This window comes from Teleopsis dalmanni, chromosome 2 (genome assembly GCF_002237135.1).
Source record: "Teleopsis dalmanni isolate 2A chromosome 2, ASM223713v2, whole genome shotgun sequence".
NCBI lineage: Eukaryota > Metazoa > Arthropoda > Insecta > Diptera > Diopsidae > Teleopsis > Teleopsis dalmanni.
Window position 1 is genome coordinate 114,263,460 of NC_051847.1, and position 15,462 is coordinate 114,278,921.

General features: G+C 28.5%; 1 protein-coding gene across 2 annotated transcripts in view; it reads left to right on the plus strand.

Annotated features, from left to right (window-relative positions):
• The window catches only part of LOC119677337 (protein neuralized), a 38,603-nt gene extending 26,364 nt beyond the window's left edge, over positions 1–12,239 (plus strand). For both annotated transcript variants that reach the window (XM_038088637.1, XM_038088636.1), the window contains exons 2-3: positions 9,911–11,667; positions 11,732–12,239. In XM_038088637.1, the coding sequence (XP_037944565.1) occupies positions 9,911–11,667; positions 11,732–11,971 (1,997 nt within the window). In that variant the 3' untranslated portion in view covers positions 11,972–12,239. The remainder of the gene's footprint in view (positions 1–9,910; positions 11,668–11,731) is intronic.
• Positions 12,240–15,462: the final 3,223 nt, after the last annotated feature.

The following is a 15,462-nucleotide window of genomic DNA, read 5'->3' on the forward strand; positions in this document are numbered from 1 at the left end:
TCTTTGTTATTTTACGAAGTTGTAGGTAGTTTTACTCAGACTTTTATATATAGTTGCAAACGCACAACTTGTTTCGTAGTCTAACCATTTTCAATTATATCAGAAGGAATGTGGGTGCACGCGTTAGCTGTTTCTTTATATGAATCTATTGGGTCAATATTGTGGTCAAAACTATAAAATATTTAAATAATATAATTATGATATGTTTACAAATAATAATTAACATAGACAAAAAAAAAAACGTTAATTTGACTAGTGATTTCTCCCTTTTCGAAAAAAATTCTTGTTACATTTTAAGTAATGCATCAGAATAGTCTGGAACTACCAGTACGCAATAAAGGGATGTTATTTAATAGGGACGTTCAATATTCCAAGTGTAATATTAGATGGCTAGAAAGCATTGTAACTTTAATTCATATTCGTAAAATCAAATTATTAATAAAAGTTCTAAATTCACAACTAAATCGCTATCTTAATAGCATCATTCCTTTTTAATTGTAACATATTTATTTGTTGTTATTTTCATTTTTAACTAAATTGCGTAAATTAGACTAAATATATATGTAATTGGTGCAAACTAATATTTCCGCCTTGTGTGGCTTTAAGTGGTATTTACTCTTGTGTCAAAATATTTAAAATTTTATTGGTGACACGCGCCTTTTAAAAACTATGAGCAGTAGAACTCATAATAGAAGAAATTAGGTGGGTTGGAAAAGTCACCGCACTTCGACCTACGACATCATTACTGATTTTGGTTAATAGCGTAATACTTTTAGTATTGGAATATGCTCAATAGCTACAACCAACTGTTGGTCGAAACGTTGACACGTGACCTAGCAACGGTAAGATTTGCAGCTGCGAGTGTTTGTACAACCTACGCTTTAACACCAACACTGATTTCAATATATTAGTATTATCTTTTTCTCTTTTTGAATTTTACCTTTACTTTTTAAAAAATATTCATGTTTCCGATTAGCTAGTTTAAATGGAATCTGAATCTATTAAAATTAAATTATTTAAAAAGACACGAATGGAACTTATGGCAAGAAGTGGCTTTAAATAGAAAATACTCATTTTGCGAATTATATAAAAATATTATATTATATACGTTTAAATAATAGTTATCTGTGTAATTCAAATTATTTATGTTGTGAACTATCAATTGAAGCAATTAAACGTAGCAATTTAAACGTAGATTGAGGATATTACAAATAAAAATACAAATAATATTGAATCATTTAGTATGACATTGCAGTTTAAAAAACACAGCAAGATTAACTCTAAAAAATATTTTTTTAAGACATTTAAATATTTTATTCAAAGTAGCTAAACCTTATTATGAGGATAGACAAACGAACTATATTCCTGAAAAAGTTTCCTTCCGTACTTTAGGACTCTAGGACTGTGCCAAAAAGATTGGTAAATAAAATTAAACTGCAATTACATTTAATAATAATTTTTTTAATTTTTTTTTAAATTGAGCGAGAGCAAAGATAATAGAAAAATATAAAATTGTGCCCACAACCGAATAATAAACAAATAAACATAAACAAATTAAGTAAAAAATAATATAAAATCAGTAAGCCTTATATATCGTATAATAATATTATAAAGCTAATGTAAGAGATTAACTCAAATTTGATATTATTTATCTTTAGTTTTTAGTTATTTCCTTTAAAAAATAATTTATGTATGCTACACTATCATTGGAATGCATCAGGCAGAGGTTGTATTCAATCTAATATTTTAGGGTACATATAGTTAGAATTGGTAAATAATTTTGTATTGGTGCTTTTCTATATACATTATTAAATGTACAGCAAGCTTTTAATATTTATATCCACATTATTCATCCTAAAAACACAGCCAATAGTCATCTGCCACCTCTAGTTTCTAAAACTACAATCCATTTACATCTTTTAATGTTATTTAAGATGACTTTTTAATTTAGATAATAGGTCCTTGCAAACTTTTTTGCTGAAATTATTTTGCCTATTCTAATATAGAGAAGTTTCGAACAGTAGCCATACTTGACTTTTATATTCGCACCTTTTTCTGGAGTTTTGTGCAAAATTTATTATATTTATTTAAGAATTTTTATATATTCTCTTTAGTTGATTTCAATTTTCTCCAAGGTTTATAGCCTAGTCTAAGGGAAAGTGTAGATTAACTACAAAAAAAATAAAAATTTATAGAGTTCTGCTCCTCTTGAAATGGTGTTGGTTTTTAAACTTTTTTCAAAAGCAGTATATGTCTTTTTTTATAAAATACATACTATAGCATTAGTAGTTAAAACTGCCACATGATCTTTAAGACTCTACAGGTCACTCAACTAAATATTTTCGGTATTGTACTTTCTACTAATCCTACTAAGTAACTATCTACTAAGTAAGTAACAGTTGAGCAAACGCTAATTTACATACAAAAAATTTCCGTTAAAGTTTCATTTTTTTAATTCAGATAAATAACTGAGGAAACCTTACAAATTGACATGAACCAGGCTTAAACCTTAAGGCTTCTTTTCTTTACGCTGGTAGATTTTGTAATGGTAGACTGACTTGACTGACTTAACTCGCTTAACGAATTGACTGAAGGAATGACTTGATATTTCCGCTAAAACAAAAAAAAAAAAAACAAAATAATCATTTCAACTTTATCACAGTTGATAAAATAAACTACAGCAAATAGGAGATTATTGTAGGCATAATTGCGTTGTTACAACAGAAAAACAACAGAAATAAACACAACAACAATAAAGAAGAACATATTTGCAAAATTCATAAAAATAATGGATTGAAGCTTAGTACGAGCACTCTATGGGTACTGAAGAGTTGAGTTAGTTGAGGTCAATAAAAAGTCCATTGTACTTTGTACGATTTAAAGAAATATGATGCTCCAGTGAAAAAATTGACATGAAAACAAGACAGTAATAAAATTGTAGAGCAAATGTTAATTGTGGAATACATATTCGCAACTAGTAAGTATCTATATATCTCTATATATAGAGATTTAGTTGTATTTGTTAAACATCGCAGTATATCGCATTATATTATATGGTCAGCAGTAATTTGTGTATGTTGTAAGAGTAAAAAAATATAAAAAAAAATTATAATGTCACGCTTTATAGTTTCAACTTGTGCAACAATGAAATATAAGAGCTCTGCTGAAATACTTATACACAAAGACTAATTAAAAAAAGTAATTCAAAGGAAATTCAAATACAATACAGCGTATACCAAAGAAGCAGCATGCTTAGTAGTGCGCAACGCTTCGGCGAGTGAACTTAACTACCGACTGCAAATTATTCTAGGCTCTAGGTACATAATGCTGTATGCAGTATGCAGTATGCAGTCCTAAATTATGATGCATATTGAAGTGGTAGGTAGGTAGGTAGGTAGGTAGGGTGGTCGTCCGACAAAAGCAAGCGGAAGAGAGCATTATCAATAAAAACCTACATATACAATATCTGAAGTGCAACACTCAAACAATTACAAGAGCGTTTGAAGATGATACATAATTAATGTTAATCATCTGAAGTGGCACTATAGAGCTCATAATAACGTATTAATGATGTGTTCATTAAAATTATCTTAAATAAAAAACATAGAGAAAATAATTTAAAAACAAAAATTATAAAGATTCATTTTAAAATACTCATATGAACAGAAGTAGCAAAGGGCGAAGCAAAGAGCAGAAAGCAGCACTCCATTAATGTCAGGTTAAATCTTTTTATAATTCATAAGACATTTAATTTGACTTTTGCTTGTTCAGAAACAAATGTTGTTAAATTGGTCTATAAAGTATTTCCATGCGTTCCGATAGACTTGTCCGTATTACCTTCACCCTATCAAAATGCAACATTAAGTGAGTGCAACAATAAAATGCACAGGAATATGTATAGTAACACAAATCTACATATAGATATCGTGTTATTGTTTTTAATTTTGAAATTTTTTCTGTTTATATATATCATAAATGAAAACTTTTTCAGTTTATAGTTTTTACGCTTCGATAAATAAAGAGCGGAAAAGACGCTATAAAAAAATACAATTTATCTTTAGCTGAAAAGTACGACGTGGTATTTCTTAGAAGGGGTCCACATGTACTAATACATCATTGCTACGAATACACAAGAAAAAATTCAAGATAATAATTCTCGCAGCTCATATATGGTTGTATGTAGATATTGGGGAAATATTATGCCTGATCTAATTTTGTAACATTTTTAAACGATTTTTTTGATTTTATTTTGATTTTTAAATAGGCAATACCAATAAGTTTTTAACCTTTCAGAATGCACACTGTAACTGCAATAAGTTGAAAACTCTGCATTAAAAGTATTGTAGTGAAAAACCTTTTTTACCTGCAGTGAGAGCTATATTTTTTTATTGTTTAATAGTTTTGTATCTTTAATATTTGGGTGTCAAATAAATCATTTTTAATTAATTACATATATGAGAATATAGAAGAAAATACTCCCAATAAGAAATTTAGGTGCTCGTGGTAGAGATTATTACTCTACTAATGCCATAAATGTATATTTCTTAATTTAAGCTCAATTTAGTTTATGATATCTTAAATTCAAGATTGAAGTTTTAATTAAAAGTTGCTCATTTTCTTAAGCACTTTTGTTCGCTCCTAAGATGAGCTTATAGAAGTTTATCATTAAAACATTTTTGTAATATTTGATACGTTTTACCGAATAAAGGGTACGGTTTTGGTAGCTCTTTTTTTGTGCCAGCCGCCGCGATTTTAGGAGAAATCATCGAATAAGTTCGACCATCTCTGGAAGAGTTTATTCATAAACTCTTCTTTTATAAAAAAAATTCGACGTATCTGCAAAATATTGTTCCTAGAAGGCGTCTTAAATTGAGAAGAACTACAGGGACTCGTGAACATAGAAGTTACAGGAACCTAGGTCAGAAAACGCAAATGGCATTGGATCGGTTACACGATACGCAAATCGAATACTTAAACCAAACAACACAGTAATACTTAAACCAGTCAACAGCCATAAGCACCTTATAAGATCTGTGGAGAAACGGTCGATGGAAAAGACACTAACAATTGTTTCAAAATAAAAATATTTAATATGTTATTCATTTTAAACTATTTTAAAAAAGCTGTAAATTTTTCGAAATTTAACTAAATTAACACTTATGGCACTCACGTTTACCATATATTTAATTCATTTTATTTATTAATACTTTAATATCAATACTGGAAAGATTAGTGCGACAGTGCTAAACAAATATTTTTGTTAACAATTTATTTAATGTGTAATGGGTAATTATGCCATTAGCTAACATGAAATGAATAAGCAGAGCCATCGCTCTGGCAGGCTCTATCTGACAGTCAGCAAAATCATCAAAATTCAAAAATTGTAGAGTGAAAACCGTTCGAAGTTAAATTGTTTGTATTGACTTGGCGGCGTCTGATGAGCAAATTCCTAGACAAATGTATTAGTTTTATGATGCATTTCAAAATAAAAAACTTAACAACGCACTGATACGTCCTTTAAACACACACTCGAAACATAACATTAGAAGAAAGGTAACTTTTTCTTATTGAAACGTGATTTCCTATATGCGAAGCCGTTGAATTTGTTCTCGTATAAAGAGAACATTAGAGCACGATTTCAAAATTAGTAATTATTTGTTGTTGCAGTTGGTTTTACTTTAATTAAAATATAATTTTTAATTCCTTCTCTAATCGCACTCATGTTTACTATGACGACACATATTGCATATTAATTAATATAGAATTCAACATACATATGTATCTTCCGCTCTTGCAACATTGAGTGCTACTAGAATATACGTGTAGCATCTAAATGCTGCATAGCGCTAGACACCGCTATAACATATATAACATATATATAATGTTGTTGCGTTTAATTAATGCAGCTGCTTTATGCCAAGTTTTCAAGTTATACGCGACTGAGACATATATCTGGCTCTTTATTATTTGTATATTGCCAAGAGCAACAACGACAGTAGAAGAAACCGGAAGCTAAAACGATTTTTTTAGATTATTGTATGTCCGCTGCCTTTCCTTTTTGCCTTACATAAAAACCGGATGTATACTTCACAAACATACTGATTGGAGTTTGTGCATATTAATAATGGCTACGTTTACATGTGTTACATACTTATATTCGTCTTTGGACTCACTAATTTCGCTATCTATGTGCATGCCTGTAAGACCAGAGATTTAATTTACTTCAAACGAGGCTTGCATATCCGTATCAAATTTCCATTGCTTTCTTAGCAAAGCAAGAAAGTTCAAGTAGCATTTACGTACGAGTACTTATTGCATTATCCTATTCTATATTATATTAATATACATATTTATATATATCTATAGATACATACTTTAAATCGTCTTTTATATCGTTCCTCCTTTAATGTTAAGTTTTTCAACTATTTTTTCTTCATTTATTTTTTTTTTTTGTTAACAAATTTAAACATCTGCCAGTTTTGTTTGTTATACACAAAATACTACGAAAAAACTTCCCCCAATTTTTGGTACATTTATTATTTGACATTGTACTATTGAACTGCATTATTCATTTTACCAACTATTTGTATATATAATCATATAAGGTTGCTCCGTTGCGTTTCCAATACAACTGGCTTCTTATGGAGTTGTAAATGTTGTTACGGCTTGTATGTATTCTTTAGGGGTTGTAACAAATGCCTTCCATAAGGATACGAAGCGACTTCTCAAAATGCATTAATTTTTCTGATTTTGCTTTGCTTATGCTTATGCTGTACTTATCCTGTTGATTATATTGGCTTCATATGCTGACATTTGTACCTGTCAGTTTCCCTCTCCGACTGTCTGCCTTATTTTGCTACATATACATACACATACACATACACATACCTTAGTTTATCTTTAAATTCCGGCTGTTCCAGTGTAGATCCTTTATCTTGTAGTTTTACGCATTTTAAAGGCAGCTGGCACATGCCTTCATGCCTTTTTTTGTTGATTTTTTAACATAAATACACTTTTATATAAACATCTTTACTCTTGCTAGAGTATCCTACTATCCTAAATTATTACAAACGAACAGCATGTGAAAAGGTGTAGGGATTCCTTTGTATTCGCTTGTATTCGTATGTGTACTACTTTACAAATATGTATGTGGATCTTTTTTAAGTGGCACGTGCCTGGTATCGTCCTTATGGCGTTACTAGTTTGCTTTCGAGGTAAGCATTTTTCATCATTTTTAAAGACTGTTAAAATAACCTTTTGTCGCAAGCATTATTAAACTGTCGATCATTTTGTCTTTATTTTATTTTTTTATATGTTCTGTTTAATATCATTAATTTGCAACTGTTGGTATTTTTTATGCATATGTATATATATACAAATATATATGTATATTTATATACTCCTATATTGCCAATTTTACACTGGTGTTCCTCTATGCAACGGCATGATTCCCTGCAACTGCTGTTTTAAGTTGAAGTTGCAATTTTTGTAAAAAGCACGCAAATGCTCCAGTAATTATGTACTGGGCACTCGACACAGGTTCGTTCATCTTTAATTTTTTTATAGATGTTTAAAAATAGCAGATATTGGTAGGGGATCAGGCCGCAATACTGAAATGTGTTTTTGTTGGGGTATTTTCGCACAGAGCACTTATACATAACTCCCAAAGTGCGACATCTGTTTTCGTATCTTCTTATTTCTATTAATTTATCATTTTCATTATTTTTTTTTATATGAAAGAACTTTGTAGTCTCTTCGTACATATTGTAAAAATATAGAATAAATTATATCAAATAAAATGTAATTTTGAAAAGTTTGAAAAGTAATGATAAGATAACATATCATGAGTATGAGATATGTATCTAGTTCACTAAGATTATTATAAAGACAAGATTTCGCTTATACAGTAGTCTGTAATATAGTTATTTGTTAATAATCACACAATAACGCCTTTATTCTCATAAATTCAAATATCATACATATATGGAATACGATATTTTTATAACAGATATTTTTAATTGAAGAAAAATCAAATCTTAAGATAAAAATACTTTCTTTAAGGATATTTAATAAAAATAAACTGTTATCAAAAATAGGAAAACTTTTTTATATAATAGTGAAGCAATGAAGCAATAATAGTGTCTAAAGTGTACAGACCAAGTCTGAATTATATATTTTATTGTAATATATTGATCTTATTTAAAATTTAAAAAGCGAAAATAATTTTATAAAAAATTTTATTGATTGATCAATCTCGATTCCTACAAATAGTTATAATTGTAGCTATAAATACATCTATAAAATATCCAAATTTGTTATTGTGTTTTTATGTTTTACTGTAGTTTATATTTCTTTTTAAATTTAGATTGATACACAAAATAAAAAAACAAAAATGATCTAGAACATCCTTTCTATATTTTCAGTTTGGAAACCACTCAAATTTAACTCTTATATAATTGTTATACTTTTTTTTTATTAACTCACACCATTATTCTGCTTAATGTACGTTTGCATATTATATTACAAATCATTTCCGTAAATCGAATCCCTTTATTCTGCAATGACTTCATTTTTTAAATTGATTAAAACCACATTTTCAATGTAACATAATATATGCTTCTTAAAAGAAATTTTCAATTTGCGTTTTTTATAAAAGAGGTTTTGCTTTAACAATATGATAATTATTAAATACTTTTAATTCTTAAAAAAAGTTTGAGATTAAAAAGAGATATTAGACTGGATCGAATTGAAATGAATAAATTTCGAGAAATAAAATACATTATTAACTTTATTATTAACAAAAATAGTTTTTAGTTGTAACATACAATACCGTGATAGGAATATGAAGTTATATTAAAACAGAGATACACTTTTCTAAATTGTAATACAAAAACGTTGTAGATACATCTATTTGTTGTCAAATCCTAACGTTTCTTTCTAAACTTTAATAGGTAACCATTTTAGATTATCTTATATACATTATTATTGACAATGTCTATTTATTTTAATAATTTTTGTGTAAAGGTTAGATGAGATTATAACTCTGTGATTTTAATCACATACATAAATAATCAAAAAGCCTTTCAAAGCTTTCGAATAGAAACGGGATAATAGTTCAATTTTAAAATCCAAAATTTTAATTTTTGTGCAATATATCCATTTCGAAAATCATCAAGCATCAAATATCCATCATTACTGGTCTTTCGAAACATTTAATAGTTTAATTGTCCGTATATAATTTTAGGTTCTGAAAGTGTCAGCTGACATAACTAACAAATAAATTATTTCAATAAATTTAAACAATTGAAAATAAAATTATAATTAATTAATTAGTTCAATTATTCTACAGCTGGTTTATGATTTCGTTCTAATATAAACACAGCAAGTAAAATTGTTAATAAAAAAAACTTTCATAGTAATAGTAACAAAACTCCAGAAAAATATGCGAACAAAAAAGTCAAGTACGGCTTTGGATCAGTTGGTTAAGGTGCGCTGATTCTGAGCTTCACATTTGGCAGGACCCGAGTTCGATTCCTGGTACTTGCAGTTTCAAAAATAATTATTTACGAATAATTGAATACAAGAATTATTTCCAAGACCACTGATGATGGGTATTTGGCAATACTCGAAACAGCTGTATGGTCAGCCAAAAATTCAATTAATTTAAATAATTTAAAAAATAAATTTTTGTTGTTGTATTTCACTACTGTTCGAAAAAACCTCTTTATGAAATAAATTTAAATAAATTTTATTCATGGCATATATAAAATTTTATGGTATATGCATATAACTCTAAAAAGTATTATAGAACTTAATTGCAATAATTTATTAAAAATATATTATACATATGTTATATAATAAATAAAAAAATTTATTTTTATTATTCAATCTCTTTTACGTGTTCTTACAGTTCGTCGATCTCCTTTATCATGTGTTGGACCGCCATTACAATTTCACACTGTACATGGCGATAATATAAGACTTTCACGGGATCGGACTTTGGCTCGACGATTCCATAGCTTTTGCCGTGCAATAACATTTTCATCGCGTCCTGTGCATATAAATGAACGCATTTATATTAAATTTTCTGAAATTTCAAATAATTGGAGCGGTGGCCTACGTTTTGGTTTCACAAATAATGATCCAGTGACATTAAATAATGCTCTACCAAGATTTGCTATGCCTGATTTAACTATTCAACCTGGTTTTTGGGCCAAAACTTTAGACGAACAATATTGTGAAAAAGACAACATACTTTATTATTATGTAAATTCATCTGGTGATGTTATCTATGGAATTAACAATGTAGAAATTGGTGTTATATTAACAGGCATAGATACACATGGACCATTATGGGTTTTAATTGATTTATATGGTAACTGTACGGCAATAGAACTATTGGATACAGTAATTCTTATGCACCCCCGAGGTGGAGTTACTAATAACTTAAATGCTACAAATGCTGCCGGTTTAACTAACACACTGCCTGGCTCACAAATCAGTCTGAACTCACATCATCCGATCCAGCAATCAAGACGTTCACTGCCTGCAAACGAGCAAGATTTAGATCGCCATGTTATGAACTCAATGCAATCATTAAATATTGGAAATGATCATACAGCATTTGTGAATGATTTAGCGAGTGGCGTACCGCCATTGCGTTACAATGCTACCGGTCGATTAATACCAGTACCTTTTCACATAACCAAAGGACGAAATGTACGTCTTTCACATGACCGCTTTATAGCGTCCCGTACCGAAAAAGATTTTTGTCAGGGTTACGTATTTACTGCTCGTCCAATACGCATTGGCGAAAAAATAATCGTACAAATTCTTAAAACAGAGCAAATATATGCAGGTGCTTTGGCGCTTGGATTAACCTCTTGCAATCCAGGTACTTTACAAGCTGGCGATTTGCCAAATGACTCAGATTTTTTGCTTGATCGTCCAGAGTATTGGGTAGTCAGTAAAGATATAGCTTCAATACCACAATGCGGTGATGAAATTTCATTTTTTGTGTCACCAAATGGTGAGGTAACAATAAGTAAAAACAATGGACCTGGTGTAGTTGTTATGCATGTAGATCAATCACTCCAATTATGGGCCTTTCTTGATATTTATGGTTCAACACAATCTGTACGGATGTTTCGCCAACAATTGCCTAGTATGATCGCCTATCCTCAAATGTCGCCTGCAACCTCTTCAACACGTTTCATACCTGCATCAGAATCATTGAATAGCCTTAATAACCAAACAACTGATGCACGTAAACTATTGCATCCGTCACAATTAAACGTTACACATAGTACAATAAGCACTTCTTCTTCAACTCTAGCCTCTATGCAATCGAATAATGTAGGTATTGGTAGTGCTTCAACAAGTTGCACGCCAAATAATATTAATGGAGCAAATAGTTTAACCGCTACTGCCACTACGACTGGTCACACGATTAGTGTTCCTTTAAGTGGTGATATGATACAAATACAACCAAATAATAGAGGAACTGTTCTTGTTGTTAACTTGCCACCAACAACGTCACAAGACCTCAATGGAACAACATTTTTTGCTAGTCAATCTCGTCTTAATCAACCAGCAACAAGTGGTGTATTGGCGGGCGCCTGTTCTAGCAATACTATTGTGTCAAATGCAAGTAGTCAGTATATTGAGGTAAGTTCAATTGCTTAAAAAGTTTTTTTGACTAAATATTAACAGAAATATATTGTATTTATAGCCTATTAACAATGTGAACAACGGTTATGTGAACCATTTGAAGGATACTGTCGATCACAGCAACTCAGACTCGGAATGTACAATTTGCTATGAAAATCAAATAGATTCAGTGCTTTACATGTGCGGTCATATGTGTATGTGCTATGATTGTGCAATTGAACAATGGCGCGGTGCAGGTGGTGGTCAATGTCCACTTTGTCGGGCTGTTATACGTGATGTTATACGTACTTATACAACATAGGAAGGGTTTATGTTTTAACAGATGAAACTCTAAAATGAATTACAAATTTTCTTTTCCTAAATATTGATAAAACGGAAACTAACTCGCAATGAAAAAACTAATTCTATAATAGTTAAAAAAACTTTAGTTATATAAATTAAGCTATAAAAATGATTGTCCATTTCAGTAGAGTAAGAAAGCAAGTCATTTATGACAAAAGTAATATATTATTAAATTTTAGTCTTAAATAAGAAACGTATCAAAATGAATGCTTTAGAACAATTAAAATCGTTTGAGCTTGTATAACAATATTAATTTGTTATGTTTAATATATGTTATGCGTTATGCAATGAAATTTTAATTATATTATTTATATTCTATTAGCTCAAAAAGAATAATATTATTATAGGTTAAGATGAAATGTATAAAACATTATATATTGTATTTATTTCAATAATTTATAAAAAACTAAATAATGATTTATATATTAGTATATTTGCGTGGAATATTTTTAAGATTGTATTAATATTTTTTTATATGTTTATATGATTGACTTTACGAATGTATTAAACTATATGATATAAATAGATATTTAAGTTGTTTAAATTTACGACTTTTAGTTGTTGTATACGGTTTTGCCTAAAACCATTTTTTAAAACCAAAGTAATATTTTTATTTTAATGAACAAATAACTGGTTTTAATTAATTTAAAAAATATATATTTTATTCGAGTTTTTCAAATGCAGTTTGTTGGTGTAATATTTACAAAATAATGCATTTTAATATATTAATTTGCAAATTTTTATTTAACTCATTTATAATTATTTTTTTAAAATTGAATAAAATGAAGTGACATTGTTGTTACAAATATATAGTTGAGCATCTATTTCTTTTTTGGAATTTTAAAGCGCCGCTATATATATTTACATCGAAGTTTTTTTTAGTTATTTCAATTATATTTTCAAATTTTCCACCAACTTGATATGATATGGTCAACGATTTGATTGTTATTTACTGTCTATTATTTTCACTACTGACAATTGCACTCGAATCTTGGCAAAATTGAATTATATTATAACAATGAAAATTATATAATTTGAAGTTTGATATATATAGTATTTTAAATATATAGTATTTAATATTTTGGTGCTAAATTTATAGACTTTTGCATATTATTTTAAAAATTTATTTTGGTTAATCAAAATTTTTGTATTTAACTCAAATATGTTGTTTTAAAATTTTATTGGCGACATTTTACTTAAAATTTTATTTGTGGAGAACGAATTACTTTAAGCAATTTGTATATATAAAAAAAAATTGCGTTTATAAAAATTAATTTACACAAACAAAAAGCAATTACTAAATTAACAAAATGAAAAAAAAAATTTGTTAAGTTTGAATATGAACTAAATTTGTGAATGATCGATTTATAAGAACTAATTCGGACTGCGGTTTTACCCAGATTTTACTAAATAACCTTCAAAATCTTAAGATGTTTTAACGTTGTATTTCATTTCTAGTCAACGAATAAAATTATAAACAAGACTACATCTTTAAACAGAATTTGAAATAATTAAAGTTTAAATACTACAATAAAATTCTAAATAAAATAAATATAAACTCAACGTTAAACTTACAAATTGACAAGGGCTAATTAAGAGAAGATAAATTTTTAATATTAACAAAATACGTAATATATCTAAAATAGTTATTTTATCACTGTCAACTAAATAGTAAAAAAAAAAACATTTTAATATAATGTTTAAAAGACTTAAAAGATTTGATGCCACATCAAATGCACACAAGAATATATTTTACAAAGAGTGTATTATAGACATACACATGCAGTTAGACATAATCGCCAATTAATATAATGTAAAAGTTACCTAAGAATAATTTTTAAAATTGCAACATAAATGAAATAGTTAATATCACTTTAATTCATAAGTAAACAATAATGCCAATATAATGAAGTGTTAAGCCAATTCTAAGGCCAACTTTAATATTTTATATATTTAATTAAAAACATTAAGTAAATAGAAACTGATACTAAATTACAATTAAAGTGTTTAAAGTAGTAATAAATTATTACATCAAAATATACATAAATATTTTAATTATATATTTAAAATGGAACATAGACTTAATATACTAATGGTATAATATTTTAAGTTATAAAAATGAATTAAAAGAAAACTAAAAATATATATACATATAAAATTATAAAAAAGTTTTATTTCTTAACTTGAAAACATAGTCATATTTCAGAATGATAACAATAACATAAGTTATTGTTTAAAGTTGATCATTTTTGCCGAAAGCTTCGCTTCTTGTGACGAAGCGTAATTAACTTTAGAAATTAGAATTGGAAATATGAACAATAAAATATAATATTGTGCAGCTTTTCCTAATCGCGATTAGCGAAATTGTAGGATTATAGGATTTGCTTAGGTTCTATGTAAGATGACACCAAAAAGTTGCTTTATGTAAACATATTCTTTGCTATTCGAATCCTTCTATTACTTATAGTTACTTAAAACTGAAATAATTTTTAATGTATGATTTTGGTTCATTTAACAACTTATGTTGAAGATTTACAAAATCCACCTTTTTTGTTTCTTTTGCATTTATTTATTTATTAACGATAATGCTATTAAGACTGCATTTTTTTTACTTCATCAATTTATTTGTTTAGGCCGAAACCCGGTCACAGGTTGTATATGGCCAAATAAGTAAGTAAGTAATCTATCTGTTCAAGGTAGATCATTCTTTCGGCTTACCCAAGAATTATTGGAATGTATCAATCAATCAATGTTGTAAATGATCGATATAAACTTAATACTGTGACTCTAACTTATTATTATATTGATATTCCATTTAACTAACACATCATTCAATAAGTCGTGTGACTGACACACTGATGGTGCTGCCATTGCCAAATCTGTATGACGTTTATGAAGTACCAACCTTCAAAAGACTATGTGTAAAATTTCAGGATATTTCGATTAGTCAGAAAAAAAGTGAGACCAATTTAAATGAAGCTACTTTTGTTATTTTCAAAACAATGGATTCAAAACAATTTCGTGTGTTAATTTACCATAGTTTCTTGATGAAAAAAATATTGTACAAGCTCAGCAATGGCTTCAAAATTGTTATTCGGACTCTGCTCCATCGAAAAAAAACCATTTGTTATTGGTTTGCTGAATTTAAACGTGGTGGTACAGACACCGATGATGGTGAACGTTCTGGTCGTTCAATTGAGGTGGTTACTCCAGAAAAAATCAAAAAAGTCCAGAAATTGGTTATATCTGGTCGTAAATTGAAATTGCGTGAGACAGTTGAGACCGTAAAGATATCAGAAGGCAGTGTGTTTACAATTATGCATGAACACTTGACCATGAGAAAGCTCTTTTCAAAGTGGGTGCCGCGTTTACTCACAGTGTTTGGCCATGTTTACACGTCATAAATCAGATTTTTTGCGTCGATATGAGACAATGGATAAAACATCAAAA